This window comes from Perissodus microlepis, chromosome 4 (genome assembly GCF_051167445.1).
Source record: "Perissodus microlepis isolate ML-2025 ecotype Zambia chromosome 4, ASM5116744v1, whole genome shotgun sequence".
Lineage (NCBI taxonomy): Eukaryota > Metazoa > Chordata > Actinopteri > Cichliformes > Cichlidae > Perissodus > Perissodus microlepis.
In genome coordinates, this window is record NC_140464.1 from 1,335,001 (window position 1) to 1,355,059 (window position 20,059).

Genomic DNA, 20,059 nt, shown 5'->3' on the forward strand with positions numbered 1-20,059 from the left:
GCCACGAGCGACACACTGTCAAAGAATGAGGAAGGAGAGGAAATGTTAACCAGCTCTGAAGAAACAACTTTCACTGCTGACTTTGAGCTAAAGATGTTTCTTCTGTTTCCACGCGTTAAACGAGAAGCAGCACTTTTTCCAGCCCGAGCACATCAGCTCAATAAAAAACTCTTTATTGCATTAATCTGGGCACAACGCGCTGCACTCTCTGTGTTTGCCTTATCTAGGCTGCAGTCTGGATGGAGGTGGAGTAACGTTAACAGAAGGATTAGTCCAACATGCTAAGCACAAACATGTCACAGAGTCACGCCGGCTGAACAAGAAGGAGAAATCAGGCTGAGACGCATGAAAACAGCTGAGCATGTTTGGAGAAGCTTCAGATTTATTAGCAGACTCAGGAGTTAAAGTTCAACAACAACAGAAACAGATTTTTATCTGCTGCCAGAATCCCCGACTTTCTTCTTACTGTCATTGTAAACATCAGTTTGTGATGAGAACAGCAGCAGATTTCTCATTAAAACACGAGCTGGAGCCAAAGCTGCAGTTCTTCTAACGTCCTGAGGCTTCAAACGAGTCGCTGCTCATTAAGTCTGAGCTCCGGTTCTGCTGAGTGAACACCTGTCATTCAGTCTGCACGCAGCTCGATAGCCAGGTGATGGTTCATGACTCCACGCTCTCGGCCAGATATGCCGCTCGCTCCTAGAAAAACTGACCTGCTGATAGTGAAAACTCAATTTTATTTCACAACAACAGTCGCAAAGTAAAGTAGACCCTACATACAGAGAAAAACCCAACAATCATATGACCCCCTATGAGCAAGCACTTTGGTGACAGTGGGAAGGAAAAACTCCCTTTTAACAGGAAGAAACCTCCAACCAGGCTCAGGGAGGGGCGGGGCCATCTGCTGTGATTGGTTGGGGTGAGAGAAGGAAGACAGGATAAAAGACATGCTGTGGAAGAGAGACAGAGGTTAATAACAGATATGATTCAATGCAGAGAGGTCTGTTAACACATAGTGAGTGAAGACGAAACACCCAGTGCATCATGGGAATCCCCCGGCAGCCTACGTCTATTGCAGCATAACTAAGGGAGGATTCAGGGTCACCTGGTCCAGCCCTAACTATATGCTTTAGCAAAAAGGAAAGTTTGAAGCCTAATCTTAAAAGTAGAGATAGTGTCTGTCTCCTGAATCCAAACTGGAAGCTGGTTCCACAGAAGAGGGGCCTGAAAACTGAAGGCTCTGCCTCCCATTCTACTTTTAAATACTCTAGGAACAACAAGTAGGCCTGCAGAGCGAGAGCGAAGTGCTCTAATAGGGTGATATGGTACTACAAGGTCATTAAGATAAAAAGAGCCGAGGTTTTAACAGGATGTGCATGAACTCCTGGAGGAAACAGTCACAACGTTTGGTGTTTCAGGAACAACTATACATGAAATCAAACACGTGGGACTCTCGTCTTCTTTGGGTTTTATCAAACTGAGCAGCAGCGAGTCGTGGAAGCTGTGAGCCGTTCTCTCCAGCCTGACATACCTCTGCTGGTATTTCCCCCGGCCTGGCGCCGTTCCTGCCTCTCCTCCTCCTCCCTCTGAGGCCTGCTCGGCTCTGGCTCAGTACTCCTCTGCTCCACAGAGCTGCTGGCTGGGCATCAAATCCGGGACAAAACAATGTGGTGATTACACTGAGCTTGGCACCGTCACCCTCACCACCACCGCCGCAACCACACCCTATCCCCACCCGGCCTCTGAGAGAACTTCCTGGTGTTTATTGGTTGTAGCTGCTGGCGCTGGGGAGGAGTTTGCTCTTTATAGCACCACCAGAGCCTGAAACAGAGGATGTGAAAGGGCTGGTCTCAGCGATTGGCCTCGCACTCTGAATCTAAATGTTTCTGTCTCACAGATGTTGGTTTGTATGAGATGAAGTAAGATGATCTGTGCGAGAGGACACGGTGGAAGCGTCTCCGTCGTAAATGGAGGTGGAGTCAGCAGCTGAAGTGGAGATAGGGCAGCGAGCAGGAGGATAACAAAGAGTCTGTTCACACAGAGGCTGGAGCGCTCGCCTCGGCACGCTGCCCTCAGCTGAATCATACTGGGATGACATTTATGGGAAGACCTGCAAATGATAACTGTAGCCAAGCAACCGTCTCCATAATCAGTGGAGCAAGAATTCTTATGTCAGATGAGACCAAATCACCTGCAGTCTGTAACATCCACGTGGCCCCAGCTGGTGGATTGATTTTATTCTGATTAATTACGTTTTTCTTTTTCATTGTAAACTTTATAATCTCATATAACAGAAGAGCAGAGCTGTGTTCACAGCGTCCAGCTGCCTTCAAACAACATCAATAAGCTCTCATTAACATTTACCTGCTGTGGCTCCACTGTAACATTACCTGACAGCTTGACGTAATCAGCTGACCCATCCATCCACCCCGACCTCCTCCCTGTCTCACCGAGCTCCTCGTCTGCTGTCAGAGCTGCTGCATGTGGTTCAAAGAAAACCTGAAGGCTTGTTTGTAATTTGCAGGTGTAAGAAACATTTTAAGAAAAGAAGCAAAGCAAAGCTTGGCAGTTGAAACGTTTGCATCGTGTGTCCGACGTCTGAGTGATCTGTCCGGTTTGCTCAGGTAGCTCAGTGAATTCCCCACATGCCAGCTGAGCTGATGCTTCCTCTGCGCCTGTTATGGAGCTGAAATGGCTTTTAGGAGCACAGCACTCAGTGTAATGTTACAGATATGCTTAGCAGGACGTGTTCTCAGAGGTGGTGAAGGCGGCGGTGACTGAGCCTAATCCACAGTGGAAGAGCTTGTTTTCCAGAATCCCAGCTTCAGCCTTTGTACGTTCTAAGTTCTTGCAATCATATCTTATAATGACTGTTAATGAGTTTAGAACATAGTCCCAATTAAAGAGCTCACAATCCTAATTTGGTGTCATAATCTGTTCTGACTGAATGAATGCAATCGCTCGTTTGAAGTCGGGCTACGAACAGAAAGCAGAAAATCTCCCGTAGCAAACGTCTCATTCCTTCACTGCATATTCATATCAAAAATAATCTGTCGATAGAGTGTCAGTCGTGTAATCTGAGTTTGACGGTTTATGTGCTGATGGTAAATTGGTCACACATTAACTTTCGTGCTGCCTGGTAGATACATTCTCCAAATTAGGAAGTTGATGTTTGTTGCATGAAAGGACGCCGCTGCACACAATGACCTCATCACGACTCCTTTAACAAACTGTTTTCCGGTTTAGGCCCGGAGTCCGAACAGGGCCCGTCCTCATCATTCTGCTGACTCACAGAGCGATTTAATGAGCTCCATTTAGCACCGTGGGTATTTCAGTGTTTCAGAGCTCAGGAATTCAGAGGAAGAGACCCGTGTTTCCGGCTAAACAGATGCCATGCCAGTGTGAGGCTGTGATGGAGGACTGCTGTGGGATTAAGACAAGCGTGCACCAGCTGTCTCGGTGGTGAGACCAGCAGCAGACTGTGGGGTCTCTCCGGGTCAGGGCGAGACTGATGGAGCAGAGCGGGCCTTTATTAGTTTTTCAAAAAAAGATTTCTGCCTCCATTTCTCTGGGCTCAAGATCGGTTAATACTCATAAATATGGCCATTTCTTAGAAGACGTATCACATTTTTGTTCATATGATCCAAACGTCCTAGTTCAGGGGCTGTTATGGTCCGCCTCATTACAACAGTCAGACTGTGACACATCACTGTCTGACTGACGTTTGCTGGAGAAATGGCATCGTTCACTTTCTAATCTTTGATTTACTACTTTGTCATTTTGATTTAACATCCTATAAACTTGATGTACCTTATCATACCTCTCTGTGGAAAAGCTTTGAGGTCAGAGGAGAATGGACAGACTGATAGGAAGGAAACGGAAACTCAAATAGTCTAAGGAGCTTGGAAAGAAAAGCGTCTGGACTTCTTTAGGTTGCTTGAAGACGTTTCACCTCTCATCCGAGAAGCTTCTTCAGTTCTAGATGTTCTAGACCTGGATGACTGAGAACCTTCACAGACTGAAACTCAAATAGGTACTCATTACATTCAAGGTATGTAGAAGAGCATCTCTGAACCTTGAAGCAGCAGAAGACCACACAACAGTGTCACTCCCGTCAGTGCGAGCAGGAAACTGAGGGTTCAGTTCACACACCAACAGAGGAAGATGTTTGCTGGTCTGATGAGTCACGTTCAGATGGTCAGTTTGGAATAAACATGATAGCATGGATCCATCCTGCCTGTGCTCCGGCCGCTGCTCGTGTGATGGTGTGGGGAGGTTTCAGTACCAGCTTAGTATGGTTTACACTGCCTGAGTGTTGCTGCTGGCCATGCCCATCCCTGTATGACCTCAGGCCAGCTCCAGGTCTCAAAGCTCATATCATCTTGGACTTCTTTCTAGAACTCGGCAATGAGCTCACTGTACGCAGTCACAGATCTCAGTTTAATAGAGTTCAAAGTTCCTTGGTCTCCATAAAGCCTTCCAAGTGTTTGGTTTCTTTAAGGCCACAAGCGCCTCCTAAAGACGAGGACAGGAGGAAAGTTTGGATGGTGGTAAAGCAGAGAGGCTGAGGCAGAAACCAGATCTGCTGCTTGGATGTCGATGTGTGCAACCTCAGCACTTCAAAGAGACAGACAGGTGCAACAGTACAGCCAAATAGGGAGGTCAGCCGCTAGATATATACCTGGGTATATATAGTACATACACTGTATATAGCTGTATGGATGAGCTGCTGGGTGTCAAGGAAGGGACAGGTTAGCCAAGGAGGGTTTTATTTGTCCCAGTGTTGCTGTGGAGGTGCTGCAAGTGACAGTAATGACCTCCAGATGAGTTGGTCTGTGCAGAGGTCATTACAGGGAGTCCACATGTGTCCAGGTATTTTTCATTGCTGAAATATAAGTCTTCCTTCAAGTCTGGCTGATATTACATTTCTCTGCTTCATGAAATTTTCTTTTCATGGCGGTTGTTTGGTTTTCCTGTGCGGCCCAGATTCAAAGCATCTGGGTTCGGTTCCCCGAGTCAGCAAAAACCAGCGGCAGTGAGATTTGAACAAGCAAGACAATATTTGCACATTGACGGGTTAACTGTGCTCTTACTGTGTAATAACAGTCTCTAATCCTAAAAAAACATTTTGTAATAAAGGTCTTTAAAGTTATCAAAAACCAGCCTTCGTGAAATCTGTTTAGTTTTCTCAAAAGGAAAAATTACTTTGAATTACAGAATGACGACATTCATAAACTTTCCCAAAGCAGATTCCAGACTTCAGCAGGTTTATCTCAGTTTTGACAGTCGGCGAGCTGCTCGTTCAACTGTGACGTCCACTGCTGTGAACTGTTTTCATAATCTTTCTCTTTTCAGGCTATCCCAGAACCACAACATGTCCCAGAACCACAACATGTCCCAGAACCACAACATGTCCCAGAACCAGCGAAGATATCAGAAGCTGAGCCGGAAGCAGCAGACGATCCAGAGGTCACAGAAGCAGTCAGAGCACCAGAACCTGTGGCAGAACCAATAAAAGTGCCAGAGACAAGAGCAGAGCAACCACCAGCACCAGAAGCAGTCCCTGAACCAACAAAAGAGCCAAAGTCTGTTCCAGAATCAGTCACAGTATCAGAACTTGTCTCTGAAGCTGTGTCAGGCCCAGAACCTGTTCTCGAACCAGATGAAGCACAAGAAGCAGCAGCAGTGTCTGAACCCATACCAGGCTTGGTATCAGGCCCAGAACAAGCTGCAGAACCTACCCCAGAGTCCAAACCTGTAGCAGAGCCCTTATCAGAACCAGACAGGTCCCCTGAACTCGTATCTGAACCCAAAACTGTCCCAGAACCTGTTACCGATCCAGAACCTGTGCTCGTGTCTGAAGTGGCAGCCCAGAAGCCCGCGACTGAACCTGAAGAACTGCTTGAGCAGATGCCCGGACCCAATGAAGGTCTGACAGAACCATCGCACAAGCAGGAACCAGAACCAGAGACCATCCTGGATGATGGTAAGTCTGCTAGCTGGACTGTGCATTTCTACTCTTCTGTCTCTGTTCAGAGAGGTTTTGGTCTTAGTTGACCTCGGTGGACCACATGAGTCCAAAACTGGTTTTATTTCTTGGCCAAGGACTGCCTAGTGTCTAAGTTTCCAGTAATTAAATATTAGGAGCACCCCAAGGCTCTATCCTGGGGCCTCTTCTGTTGAACATAAATTTGAAAAGCCAAACCTGTTAAAAAAAAAACGTGTTAAATAATTCAGCACAGCCTGTGAACTGATTTCTTTAGTGAAGAATGATGGTTCCTCAATTTGACTTTATTTATTTAGCGCCAAATCACGACAACCGTTGGCTCAAGGCTCCTGAACGTCTCAATGCCAACACCTCAAAAACATTTGCTTTGAACAGTGACATGTGGTGTAACATGTATGTGACAGTGACATTGGTTCAGTATATATGCTGCTAAAACAGACTAAACGTGCTGAAAGTTTGAACCCGCTGTGAACACTGAAGCTCCCACATACGTGCTCTGGATTTATGTGTCAGCTTTGTTTACACTGAAGACAATCTTTGAGCAGAAAACTGAGGCCAGCAGCTGCGCGTCACAGATAAGTCACTTCCAGGAAACATTAGGAGTGTACACAGATGCTGGGCTTACTGAAATACAACGTGTGACCTAGAGGAATATATTTAAGAACAGCTGATTTGCTGTTAATGAATCAGCAAGGAGGAAATCCGGCTACTCCCTGTGATCACTGTGACCTGCAAGTCTGGATCAGTATCCAGGTTCATGCATGATGCGTAACCGTGCTCTGTGCGGCCGGCTGTCGACGCTGGCTGAGCCAGAGCGTGGTTACTGTATCAGCCGGCGTGCGTAGAGGTGAAGCAGCCATCTGCTGCAGGAGGATGATACTTAATCTTGAACAGGCAGCAAAGCTCTTGGCGTGCAGGCTGACGGCTCGCCATATGACCTCCAAGCTGTCACACAGCAGCTGGAGCGACAGGTGCGTTTGTGTGCTCTGAGGTTATTGCTGCACAAATACAGTGGCAGAAATGATAAACCACAGACTGCAGTGATGTGACCGCTTGGACTTTGCTTCTAAGCTCTTTTAAATCTACAGTAAGAACTTTTCACCAAAACTGTGAGTCCTGCCGCTCTCGTTACTTCAAGAAAGAAAACAGAGATGCACTTTAGTTGTTAGTGACTCAGCAAATGAATGCCTGAGCTGAAGTACATTTTTTTAATAAAGAATAAAAAAAAGAAAAATCTTGTAAAATGTGCTTCAGGTCAGTATGAGCTGATGAGTTAGAGCTGACATCAGCCAGATGCTAACATGTCTGCGCTCCCTCTGCTGTTCCAGATGTGGCTGCAGCTGCTGATGTGCTGAGCTTCACCCCGGGAATGAAACAGAGTAAGATGGCAGTGCTGATGACCCAGGAGGACATGGAGGAGGAGCAGAGGTTGGTTTCCTGGCTGATAGTTTCACTGCATGCTAACACTGACCTTGGTGCTGTGTGCCGTGATCACGCTGTTCTATCCTGCACGGACGGGTCGGCTGCACAGAGCAGCCAAAGCTGATTGGCTCCTTAAAACTTTCTGACGCTCGGCGTGGAAGATTTGATGGAAGAGCTCAGGAAACAAAAAACAGCTGTGGTTTCATTTGAACTCATCAGGTTTTAATTAACCAGCTATTGTATGGATGTGGTTAGAGAGCTGTCTCTACCAGCACGTGGCTCAGTGTGGACAATGCTGTGTGTCAGTCGAATGCTGATTGGTTAAAAGTGGGCGGGAACAGGGAAGGGCGTGACGCCATGAGTGGGAGAAGCAGGAAAGGTGGAGACTTTAACCCACCGACAGTAAACGGCTGCTTCGTGTAGACTGGGCTCGGTGTGGAACCAGAACCATGGCCTCCCTTTGCACCACCTCAGGTACACCTTTGTCGTACCTGTGCTGTGCTGGGAGCAGCTCTGCCTCTTGAGGCTCTTCACACACTCCTGTGTTTCCATCCCAGCAGAATTTTAACTGAGGCAGCTAATTATTCAAATCGAGACTTTTGCCGAGGACTCGGTCCGTCCTCGCCGGAGTGAGAGAGCGCTCTGGTTCGTACATCCAGAGCAGCTTCTGTCTCCTCCGTTCGTGTCTCTTCTACACGTCCTGAGGCTGACGCTGTCTGAACGCAGTGTTATGTAATCTGCTGCTACATGCTGTCTGTGCCCGTCTGTGAGCCTGCAGCTGGACGGAGTTCCCGTTTCTTCTTTGTTGAATCACAGTTAAGTAGAGAAGCAGCCTGCGGATGAAAGTCTGGCAGATTTCACCGTTTTTATTTTCTGCTCTTGTCGGTGTGGGGAGTGCACGTCTGCAGCGCTCTGATTGGACACTGGAGCTTTGTGTGGTTTGGTGCTGCTGCTGCACTGTGTTCCTGGAGCAGGGGAGGTCTCTCTGTTCTCAGTTTGCTGAGAGAAGCCTGTGCAGAATCCTCGAGCATCTGTTAAACTCTGAATGTTTGCTTCCAGCTGCGCGGTGACCTTACCTTTGTGTTCAGTCTGACCCCAGCCTCGTCCTCCCTGAGGCAGGGTGTCAAACACCTGGAGGCCAAAACCTTCTGAGTCAGGAGAAACTCGAGAAAGGGCGAGTCCCTCCAGACTGAAGGTCGCTCCTCACTGTGGGACACAGAGGTTTGCACAAAAGATGCTAACTGACCACAAACAGTCATTTTTCTGTCCTTTTGTAATCAGCTGTCATGCATCATGTGATGGATCTACGTTAGTGCATGAGGTGTCTGCATGCAGAGAGATGGGCGTGTGTCAAAGACAGATACAGCCAGCGCTGCAGTTTGTGTGGGAGCATTTTGTTTTGCACAGGTTTGGGTCAAAGTTCATCCCTGATTGGTCTCAGTCCTGCTGCAGCAGCCTGATGCGTCCTGTACTGGGACTGTTGCGTCCTTATTCATCAGAATACATGTTGTGCATACTGGGAGGATCATCATCATGTGACACCTGTGATGTGCTGCTCTCACTTATAATTTGGTTATGACACCGCGTGCATGTGTCTGATAGCCGTGTTCAGTTACACACAGAATCGTGATCATCAGGCTTTTTTTTAAGTGACATAAAACTTTTCATTTAAGCTTCTTTTTATATCCTTCCCTCCTGGAATATCCCAGCATGCACCAACCTTTTTTTTCTGGAGAATTTGCACGTTTTTCTGGATTGTATGAGTGACGTGTCTGACAGCCTCCACCTTTATCTTTCCAGGATAGAGCTCACGTCTGATTTTACCTCTCTGTAATCAGCCTCAGCAGACTCAGTGTGCTAGGAAGGAGCTGGTAAGGAGAATATCCCCTCCCTGAACCCTCAGCCCTGCCCGTCCTTAATCACCCCTAACGCTGCAGCACAGATAGACTGACGCCGACAATCACAGTGAGAAACAGAGCTGCAAGCCGGTGGGACAAATGCAGCCAGTTAGATCAAAGCGTCCAATAAGAAGCTATAAACTGATTAACGTCTCTCCTGCAGAGCCGACAGCAGCTGCAGGTTTGATGTTGATCAAAGGAATTAAATGTGCTGGAGGAACATAATTAAAGAACGTCTGTAATAACTGCAATGATTTGATTATTTGATTCAATCTGCAAAATGACGATAAAAATAAACTCTGAGAATCACGTTCATGGAACCACAGAAGCAGTCGTGTGATTCGCTTCAGCTGCAACATCGAAAGAAAACAAAATGTTACTAAAGGAATATTAAAGCCGTGCGTGTACCGCCATTATGTTATTTCTTTCACTGTGACCGTGGAGTCTCCTCCGTGGGGAGGGTCTGTGTTTGTGTCTCCTGTGGACGTTCGGGTCCAGCTGCTGGTTGGGTCCCTGCTGACATTTAGAACATGTTTTTGTGTTTTCTGCCCACGAGTGGGCGTGTCCCAACTTTTAATCGTTTCCTGTCTCTGCAGTGAGATATTCTGCACGAGGTGCTGATGACTGATTATTGATTGGTCTATCCCTGCGGCCGATGCTCCTCCCTGTTTCACGCTCATTCCTCTGCTGTTGGTCACATGGTCTGTGTTTACACCCAGCCCGCCGCTCCAGACAGCGGCTGCTTATCCTCTTATCATTATTGTCCTTCACCGTCTGTTAACAGGAAGCTCAGCCCCGCCCCTTTAACCTCCCAGCATGCACCAGTGTACCAACTGAGTGTGACCCAGCAGGGACAAAAGGCGGCCGATGTGGGTCACATGTTCTCTGTGGGGATAAAGGAGACGCTCCACCTCCAGCTGCAGCAGGAGCGCGCTCAGTGTTGAGAGGCTTCACGAGCTTTTAATCTAAAAGAGAAGAGCGCCGGGGTCACGTGACCACGCTGGGACTGACGTGAGTTTCCCAGGCTCCAGGGTTGGACGAGCTCTGGGAGCATTTTCACAGAAGTGTGATGGGAACTCTTTGAGTCGTGTGAAGAATCCAGATTTTAAGATCAGGCTTGATGCTGCAGTCACAGCGTGGACACGTCCTCAGACTCCCCTTCATGTGATTCGGTCCTGCTGTGCGCTGCCTTCTTTACCAGCCGCTGACCTCAGACACACAGCTTTCATTATCTCCGTTACTTCAGGGCTACTGCCTGTTTATGGAGGCAGAGGTGTGACTGCGAATCATTACAATCATTCGATTTGGTTTTTATTCCTGTTTCATATTTCCTGCCATCCCGTCTCTTTGTCCTGCAAGTATCCGGTCATCTCTGATTCAGTCTCCAGCTTTCACACACACATTTTCCTGACCTGCATAAACTACTGGAACACTTGGTTGCAGAGGCCACAGTAACTCGATTTTACTGTTCATCTGCCTCACAGACGAGTGGAGCTGCAAACTTTGAGAAAAGGCCTGAGAGCAGACGCCCGTCACGGCTGCTGCCTCGTCCGGAGCAGTTTAATTTCTGGGTGTGGACTTTGATATCACTGCTGCTGTGATTCTAGCAGCGGGCTGCCAGACTTCATATCAGCCTCCTGCAGAAACTGTGCAGCGTCAGAGCAGGGTTACAATGATTCAGACGGGGTCCTGGAGGCGCTTAAACACATCCATAAAAATAGAGGGTGAATCATTTAAGCCAAACAGTTCAGCGCTTTATCCAAAGCACAGGAAACCGTGGCCCATAATTAACGGTTGCTGTTATGGAGAAAACGAGCAGCGAGGACCTTCGTGTTTGATGGCGAGTCCTCCGCCTGCGTCCGAGCTCAGTTTCTTTTTTGGACTTTTCCACTGCGCGCAGCGTGGAGCTCACCAGCGCCCTCCTCTGGTCAAACACACCACACATTTAAAAGAACCATAATAATACATCATATTAATATAATCAGCTGTCACACAGTCAAAGTCAGCCTGGACCAGGAGACTGTGGAGTTCCCCACCCCTGTCATATGGAGTATTTTATTCCACGCCGACCGTGACGAGGGGCTGCTAAAGCAGAGAGCGTTTCTAAACGTGTTAGTGACGCATGTTCAGGTGCTGTTAAAATATAATACAAGCTTTACTTTTTCTATTTTTCCACCTAAAGCTCCACATGTTCGATGTCCTTCCTGTCGCGACCCTGTGGGGATTTATGGGGATGAAGCGCGGTCGTTTCATTGCTTCAGTCGTGGTGAATGTGCAGCACTGTGGCCATCTTTATTTTGACCTGTGGGTTAGAGGTGTGGGAACTGGACGACTGTCATCAACATTTTTTCCTGTTGAATTTTCTGTATTTTGATCCAGGTGAATAAATAATTCCCGGGTGGTGTTCTGTAGCTGGAGAAACACTTGTGAGAACTTTGCTTTGTCGCTGTAGCCTGAGGCAGCAGCTGCTGTCTCACCTGTGCAGGTGAAGCGTCGCTGTGGACCGGCTGCTCATCGAGCGCTCGCCTCTGCTCGTTTATTTCTGTCTTCGCTCTGGTCTCGTCACATCTGTCAGCTTCTGTCCAGCTGTGCTGCTCGCCTGCTAACCCTGCATGCTGCCTGCTACCGCTCAGCTAACGGTGAGTGCCGCCCTTTGCTTCACCTGTCAGGAGAGCCGTTGTTAACCATGTTAGGCAACGTTTTCCATGAGTCGAACTAGTTAACCTAACTGACCTCTGACTCTGGTCGCCTCGAACAGCTGGAGTCGCTCGTGAAGGACTTTCCACTGAACTGTTAGCTCAGGCTTCCCAGTGACCGCTCAGCAACCTGCAGTCAAGGAAACGTGTGTTGTCCCCGACTGGAGGGTGACTGTTGCCTAGGTTACATCAGCCCCAAAGTGCTGCACCTAAAACCTGTGTGTGTTTTATGTTCTGGTAGCAGACCTCTGCAGTCTCCTGTGGTTCGCACTGGATCAGACTGCAAACACCAACCACAGACTGGAAACAGAACATTTGCTTTCAAAGTAAAAGTTGTGCCTTATCGCTGTAGCCAACACATTTCATGCAGCTTTTACTCTGAAGGCGAGCTCTGTCACAACAGCTCAGTGAGTCGTTGACGACTCGCTGCAAGTCGGCGACTTCTATTCAAAACTACAGGCACCAAAGCAACCTCCAGGAGGTTTTCGGTGCAGCACCGTTTACTTCTCTGCCCAAAAAACTTCAGCATCTATAAACCTGAATATTCGAGTAGAGTCAATGTTGGCGTTAGCATCTCTCAGAGCTGAGGTGACTCCAGAACAACGTCACGTTAAACTGCGCTAACCCTGTGGTGCGTGTTAGCGTCACCGGGTTTAGATTTTCAGATAGTTTGAGTCATTTTTACAAGTTTTCCTGTAGTTGTGATCTCAAACTTGTGTTTTCTTTGTGTTCTTACAGCTGATCTGTGAGGATGAGGGGCTCTGAAGAGATGAGATCAGACCCTGCAGGAAGTCCTGCCTGTTTTCTTCTCTTGTTGTTGAGTTTTGAGGTTTGAGCTGCTTGTGAAAAGCAAACGTCTTCACACCAAAGTGCCTTCAGGAGTTTCTTTACCGTCTGCTTTTCGTGTCCAGCTTTTCTGGAGCAAACAAATTAATTATGTGAGTGAATGTTAATGAAGTTAACCTCAGTATAACCTGGTTCTCACTGCTGGTTTCAAATGAAAAAAGAAAATTCGACGACAAGCTGCAATAAAACGTTCCTGCTGGCTTCAGTGTTCAGTTGTGATTTTAAATGTTAACCATGAAATAAAAGCGTGAAACATGTTGTTGATTCTTTCTGATCTTTGTTTTGTAAATTCTGGATTATTAAAAATACTTTTGCCCATTCTTGATGTTTGTTTATTCTTTCCCGTTTCCTGTTTTTGCTTCAAAGTTTAGGTGGAGCTGACAGAGACAACAGCACCATCAGGTGGTTGTTTAGAGGCAACATGAAAAACTAAAAGTGTAACCACAGACGACACAAAAAATGAAAGTCCCTCCAAATATGGCAAACCTGCATTAAGACCTCCTCTGGCTGTAAGAGGTCAGGAGGTGAGCCTGCTGATCTCTGAGCCTGTCGGGTTGATGGTCTCAGAGATCTGGAGGAGCTGGCTTTTGTTCCTCGCTCTCTCTCACTGAGAATTTAGGATCAAAAGTGATGAGTGACGAGTCTGGTTTCAAAATATCAAGATGCAGATGACTGAAATGCTCCTGTTTTATCTCAGCCTCAAGACCTAACACAGAGGAGGGGCAGACGAAATAATGTCAGCTTACAGCCACTGCTGGGAATCATCAGTGGAAACACTTTCAGAGACGTTTGCAGTGCCAGAGTCTTTGGACTGTTTCATTTAGCTGGATGTGTGTTGGAGTTAAAACTGCTGATTAATGAAGAAAATCATATTTTGATCCACATGCAGTAACATCTGAAAGATTCTGATTGGCAGCCTCATTTTTCAGCCTGACGATGATCCCATACACACTGCCAGCGCAGTGAAAGCATGTCAGCGCACAGTGGAGCACTATCAGTCATGGATGGGCCTCCCCAGAGCTGGAGCTCAGCATTCCTGAAGCAGTGCGGGGACCAACGTTCCCTCTAAGCTGCGCGCGTGCGCAGTTGTGCACTGCTGCACGGTCTCTGCACACAGAAAAAATCTAACCTGAATTGAAATTAAAATTAAAACTTTAACAACTCTGTTTTGCAGTGTTAGTCAGTGACTGGCTGCTCCCGTATGGGATTAGAACGATGCCGCCTTATCCCACAGTCCAGCCAATGATGCGATTCACATTCGTATATACGCAGCTATGACAGCGTCCTTATGTGCCGACACCGCTGTTTTAGCGAGCAAAGCGGCGTGTAGTGATGCGCGAATCATGAACGAATCGTTCAATACTCGAGAATCACTTTACTGACTCATGAATCATGATTCACAAGCCCAACTGACTCACTGACTCATCCCTGTTGCTGTTAGCAAACTAATTTCATTAGTAGAAATATATCTAGCTTATAATTAAAATTGTGAAGAAAAACACAACAAAAACATTTCTGCTCTGAACTGGAAGAAAAAACCCAGAGTAGAAGCTCACATCAAGACAATAGCTCCTCGGTTCACAGTAGCATCGCTCTGCTAACTAAGTGTAGTCAATGGTTTTGTTGTGTGTCAGAACAATGAGGCGACTGCTGAGTGTTACAGGTGTTACAGCAGTGATACATCTGCTGCTGTCAGGCCTGCAGGTATCAGGCTGTTGTTCTCCTTCATCTCATAGTGGACAGAAATTATTTTTGGAGTGGCACAAATAATTTGTGTGGCATCAGATTTGATGCAGAACAGCTGATTGTTCTGTAAATAGTTTGAAATGTTTATTTGAAAACGCCTTGACTGTGTTTTTAGGTAAACAGCTGCAAAAAACTTTGTTGTTTGCAAAACTCAGTTACTTTTTTGAAGAAGTAACTATATAATTAACTGCCCAACATTGGTCATTATTTACTGTATTTTGCAGACAGCGTTACAGACTCTCTCCCAGACCACAGACTCATAATACAAGTCAGAGCTTTATAAAAGAAAAGAAAAGAAAGAAAGTTGTGTTTTCAAAATTGGAGTTCAAGTTATTTTTACTTCCAATAGTGTTGACATGCTACAGGTCATGAACAAGATTTTTTTGCATTTTCATTGTAAGTGGGCTAAAGCAGTTAATTAAAAGTCGTCTAACATAAATGTAAATGCTGTAATTTGATTATTTTAATAAACCATGCATGGATTCGATGCTGGCGTGACCACGGTGCACACGTCTGCTGTTGCTCACTGTGGTCCAAGTGTCTGCTCAGGGAGTTTGTGTGTTCGCTCAGACACATGAACAATTAGAGGGAACATTGGTAGGGACATCCTGAGGCAGAAACATCCAAAGAAGAGCTCTGAACGTCCTTCAAGAAGCCTGGAGAAGAGATCCTCAGAGAGCTGAAGGATGAAGGTGCTCACACCAAACATTCATTGTCAAGCTCGTTGGCTGAAGACTTCAGCGCAGTACTGTCTAATGATGTGCTACGTGGTTGCTAGCTGCAGGCAGCTATGTAAGGCTCATATCAACACATTAGCAGATGGTGAGACTGTTAGCTGTTTGCAATAATCTGGTTCATTCATATTGAAATCATTCAGTGAACATCCAAACCCACTATCTGAAAACACCTGAGCGAGGATCAACAATAAAAACGATCCTGGAGGCTAAACTGTTAACCGTGTGTGTGTGTGTGTGTGTGTGTGTGTGTGTTGACATCCCAGGGTGCAACAGGAGCAGCTGGCGGCCATCTTCCAGCTGCTGAAGGCGAACCAGGAGGTGACGGAGGCCGACATAGAGGAGCAGCTGAAGCTTTACTCCCTCTGAAACACGAGAGACGCCATCGATCTGTCCACTCAGGAAGTCTATCACCATGACCGCCATCACCATGACCACCATCACCAGCATCATGTCTCCAGACTGCAGCTCGCCATCTGTCAGACTCTAGGGACATCACTTCCTGCCAAAGTAATGCTAGGCTAAATTTTAGTAGCAGTTTGAAGAACGCGCTAATGGAAGCTGGCAGGCTTCAGATTCATATTCATGGCAGACACGTGAGTGCGGCAGCGTCCTCGTGACGTTTCCCCTCAAAAAACCATTTCAGTGCTCATTAACAAACATTTTTCAAATATTTGCTGCAAATATTGTTATTTTAAAATAATATTAATGGAACATTTTTGCATGAAGATTGTCATGAAAACAACTTTTTTTCCCTCCACCGTTCATTTTTTATTTATAGTATTTTTAATTAGTTTTCATAATAATAATAATAAAAATGTCCCCAAGTGTCCCCCGAGCTGTGATTGGCCTCCTACTCAGGTCTGGCTGCTTCTTCTTCTGTCGCTGTTTTTCTGCACTGACCCCGGAGTATCTGCAGTCACAATAAAGCTGTCTGAATTCTCGCAGTTGAGTGAAGTGTTATATTTCCCCGCAGGAAACGACAGAACACGCTGGGATGATGTAAGGCCGGCTTTTGTAGTCCATCCTGTAGACAGTGTAGTTTCAGCAGTGCAGACATGATTAAGGAGTCCAGCGTAAAAGCAGTCTGCTTCTCCTTTCCTAAGTCCTTTTAAGTCTCTCCTTCACACCTTTCCTTCACTCCACGGCCTTTTCCCACTGTGTGGAAACTGATCTGGAAAAGGAGACTTGAGTTCATGTCGGGGCAGCTGGATCAACTCACAGAGAGAAACATCAGTGCCACCTAGTGGTTAATGGTGAAACTGCAGAACAACAGGCTCAGCAGCAGAGGCTTGTTTGTTTGCAGCTGCAGGCTGTGTTTCCCCCTGTGAGCAGCAGAGGGCAGCATTTCACTAAACCACACAGCTTCAGGGCTTCACCTCTGAGACTGTGAGCAGAAACACGCTGTGCTTCCTGTTCGAGCTCTCTGCTTTTTCCTCTCACCCTCCTTTACTTCATTTTTCAGCAGAGCCGTCTGCCTTTGATTCCCCAGCATCTAAGGCTACGTCTAGGCTAGGCTAGGACGCAGCCCAAGGTGACGTCCCCACAGCAGGTTAAATACCTGAGACTCTCCATGATAGAGGTGAAAAAAACACAAAGATATTTTTGTGATTCGTTTGATTCGAGTATTTTTAAGCTGTCAAGTAAGAGTTTGATATAAAAATCTCAAATTGAAGGACCAAATCCAACCCTTTGGACATTTTAAAGTGGACATGAACCACGACATGTAGAAAGGAAAATTCTCAGCATGGATCTCTGCTCTGTAAAATGGTCTGTGAAGCTGGATTTAGGAAATAAGTGTTAAAGTTAACCCGACAAGGAAAATGTCGGTCGAGTGAACCACGGGGTTGTCGAACTGAAACAGGCTCTCCTGCACGCAGTCCTCATTTATACAGTTCTCTGCAAACCCGAACATCACGGCTAACAGGAGGATATACCTGTTCCAGCACCGCCAAACATCGAAGAACCACTTACTGCTAAAGGGACTGACAGTGGAAGTGGGCACTGGCTCCTTGGTTTCTTAACATGAAACTTATCATTGCAGCACAAAAAGAGACCTCCTTAGTCTGCTCTACTCTAATGTTAGTTTCCATGTTTTCCACTGAGTTAGCAGTTCTGTCACCAGCTAGCTTACATGCATAGTAAGTCTATTAACAGCAAACAACCAACCGGTTGCTGTCACATTCTGTACTGACACAAGGTGGCGCTGAACATGTTGTACAAGCTTTAACTTATTTCACTTATTATACACCCATATCACTTTTTGTGGAGCTTAAATATTTTCCCCTCCTCTCCTGCTTGTAGCTGCTGCAGTCTGCACAGCAACCCACCAACACCAGACAGTAGAACAGACAGGAAAGCTGACGTCAGAGGGGACAGCATCCACAGCGACACTGAACACTTAAGTGTGGAGAGGTCTGTGATCAGGTGCTCCACCATAGTAACACTACAATCTCAATATCAAAGCACTGCTTCAGGTAATAAATGAAAAAATATAACATAACAGAAACAAAGCATTATATTATTTAGATTTTTATTACTTTACACAGTTTTTAAAGTGATTTAAATGCTACAAAAAGAGCAATCACAAGCTCCCAGAACAGCATCTTCAAACAGCAAAACATGGAGATAATAAATTCAATGTGCAAATTTGAAAGCTGACACTAACAGATGTTTGGCTTCTATGATTTTTCTTTTTTAAAGAGCAATTCTGGAGGATGATGTTCTGTTTCAAGTTTGTTTTCCAGTAAAGTATCCGGAGGTACCCAGTAATCTTGTGGCTCTCCCCTCCACCAACACCTGCTAATTCACTGGTGATTATTTTACTGTAAACTACTCTGCAAACCACTGAAAGTTAGATGTTTTTAAAGAGTTTAGAGAGCTCAACCAATCAGCAACCAGAATACAAACTGTACAGATGTCCCTTAGCTTGTGATAAAAGACAGAAACATCTTGTGAGGTTGAGGCACAAAACGATGATAACAGCCATTGCTCAAGACTTTCTACATTTGAAGCAATGCATGATCAAGGATTGTAACATCTAGTCATGTTGCTTAAAGCACAAATATCCCTTACAATATGAAAAGGTAAAAAAAGAAAAAGACCTGGTTGCATGAACATTACACCGACTCACTGCTGCATCATGTGGTACAAACTGGTATTAGATGAAAATACAGCCCAGGTCAAATCGTCACAGTAACGAGCCATCGTGGCCATTTCTTTCATTTTTAAAGGTTTTAATCTGTTTTTGAAACATTTTACAAAAAGCTATATCAATTAAAAACTCACTTTTTGCAGCATTTCTCGGTGAGCATTTTGGCCTTCATTGCTAAAGCTGTTGTTCCCATCGACAGTACTGAACCCCCTAAAGCTCCCAGTAAAGCTCCCGATGTAGACGTCAGCTCACCACCTCCAAGTAAATATCCCCCCACAGATCCCAAAATGATTCCCACCAATCCAGTCCTTTCCAGAAGCGCACGCCTGCCTGTTGTTTCTGCTGTTTTTGGTTTTTCGTCCTGCTCGTCCGGTTTTCCAGCCTCTTGGAGCATGTCAGGAGTGTAGAAGTAATCTTTTCCCATCGGTGTTATCTTCTTCAGCAGCTCGGTGACCTGAGCAGGACTTTTGTCTTCAATGTTAAAAGCAAAATATCTCCACTGGCACTGCTCAATGAGTTTCCTGAGGTGCTCATTCTTTTTCATGCCCACTTTTATGTTAGCTTCATACTCTTTATTTCCATTTATATCGGTGAACACCACTGTTGTGTAGGCCAATGCACGTCTGCCAAAGGTGCGCACAAAAACCTCCAGTACCTCTAATTCTTCAGAAGTGATTATATCGAACCTCAGCACCAGCAGGAACACATGAGGACCAGGACTGGCAAGATCAATGGATCGCTTGATCTCGTTCACCAGCTCATCTTCATGTTTTCCAGGTTTAAACAGACCTGGAGTATCAACAACAACCACTTTTTGACCTTCCACAGTGCTGTGGGATTTCTGTGTGCGATCTTTGGACGAATCCTTTGAGGTGAAAGTCTCTGTGTTCCCCATGATGATGTTTCCTAGAGTACTTTTACCAACCGAGGTCTTCCCAAACAGCACGATCCTCAGGTCATCTGTTGGAAGAATATTAGTATGTGAGAACTGTCCCAGTCACGATCTCTTACAGCACTGACATAAATCATAAAGCAGCTGCGAGGAAGGAAATATAAAACATGAAGGCAGGAGGAATGAACAATCAGCATTTATTAACAAGGAAACACAAAATCCTTTCAGCAGAGACACAAAACAAGATTCCCAAAAATTCAGAGTGGGAAACCACAGAGTGCAAGACGAGGGATCAGACAAACATTAAGAGAAGGCTCTGAATTGACCGACGTGACCTGAACGTGTCTATGCGGCAGCCATAATCACAGCTGGTAGGATGAATACTAAAGAAAGGTCCCTCAGTGCTTCCTTTGTTACCTCCTTTAGCAGAGGAGACACTGGAGCATCCATATACGAAGGAGATAATCCACAGTTACGCACCATCAGCAGCTGATGTGTGGTAGTCTGATGCTCATGCTTGTGTGTTCATTGTCTTATAGAGTGATTGGACGCAGGTGAAGACAATCAAACACATGATTTCAAACAAACTTTTGTCACTTTGTCATTATGAGGTGTTGTACGAGAATTTAAAGACGAAAAATCAAAACGCTGCAACATGAAAAAA

The 20,059-nt window shown here is 45.9% G+C and overlaps 2 protein-coding genes across 6 annotated transcripts in view; one reads left to right on the forward strand and one right to left on the reverse strand.

Moving 5' to 3' along the window:
* LOC146387937 (uncharacterized) overlaps positions 1 to 16,293 on the forward strand; it is a 20,482-nt gene extending 4,189 nt beyond the window's left edge. Inside the window, exons 2-5 of one of the 5 annotated variants that reach the window (XR_014800008.1) lie at positions 5,356 to 5,986; positions 7,336 to 7,435; positions 9,230 to 11,966; positions 12,762 to 13,189. Coding sequence is in view for 3 of the 5 variants with exons in the window: in XM_084924967.1 (XP_084781093.1) it covers positions 5,356 to 5,986; positions 7,336 to 7,435; positions 15,616 to 15,718 (834 nt within the window). In the remaining 2 variants the exon portion in view is untranslated. Of the gene's footprint in view, positions 1 to 5,355; positions 5,987 to 7,335; positions 7,436 to 9,229; positions 11,967 to 12,761; positions 13,190 to 15,615 lie in introns of those variants that run through there. The other 4 variants (XR_014800009.1, XM_084924968.1, XM_084924967.1 and 1 more) reach the window with 4 other exon arrangements.
* Positions 16,294 to 17,948: 1,655 nt separating this feature from the next.
* On the reverse strand, positions 17,949 to 19,689 carry LOC146387938 (GTPase IMAP family member 9-like). Its single transcript, XM_084924749.1, has one exon. The coding sequence runs from the start codon at positions 19,396 to 19,398 to the stop codon at positions 18,634 to 18,636; it is 765 nt and encodes a 254-aa protein (XP_084780875.1). The 5' UTR covers positions 19,399 to 19,689; the 3' UTR covers positions 17,949 to 18,633.
* Positions 19,690 to 20,059: the final 370 nt, after the last annotated feature.

Excerpts from the sequence above, each read along its gene's own strand:
- LOC146387938 (XM_084924749.1), bottom strand. The coding sequence starts at position 19,398 with ATGGGGAACACAGAGACTTTCACCTCAAAGGATTCGTCCAAAGATCGC.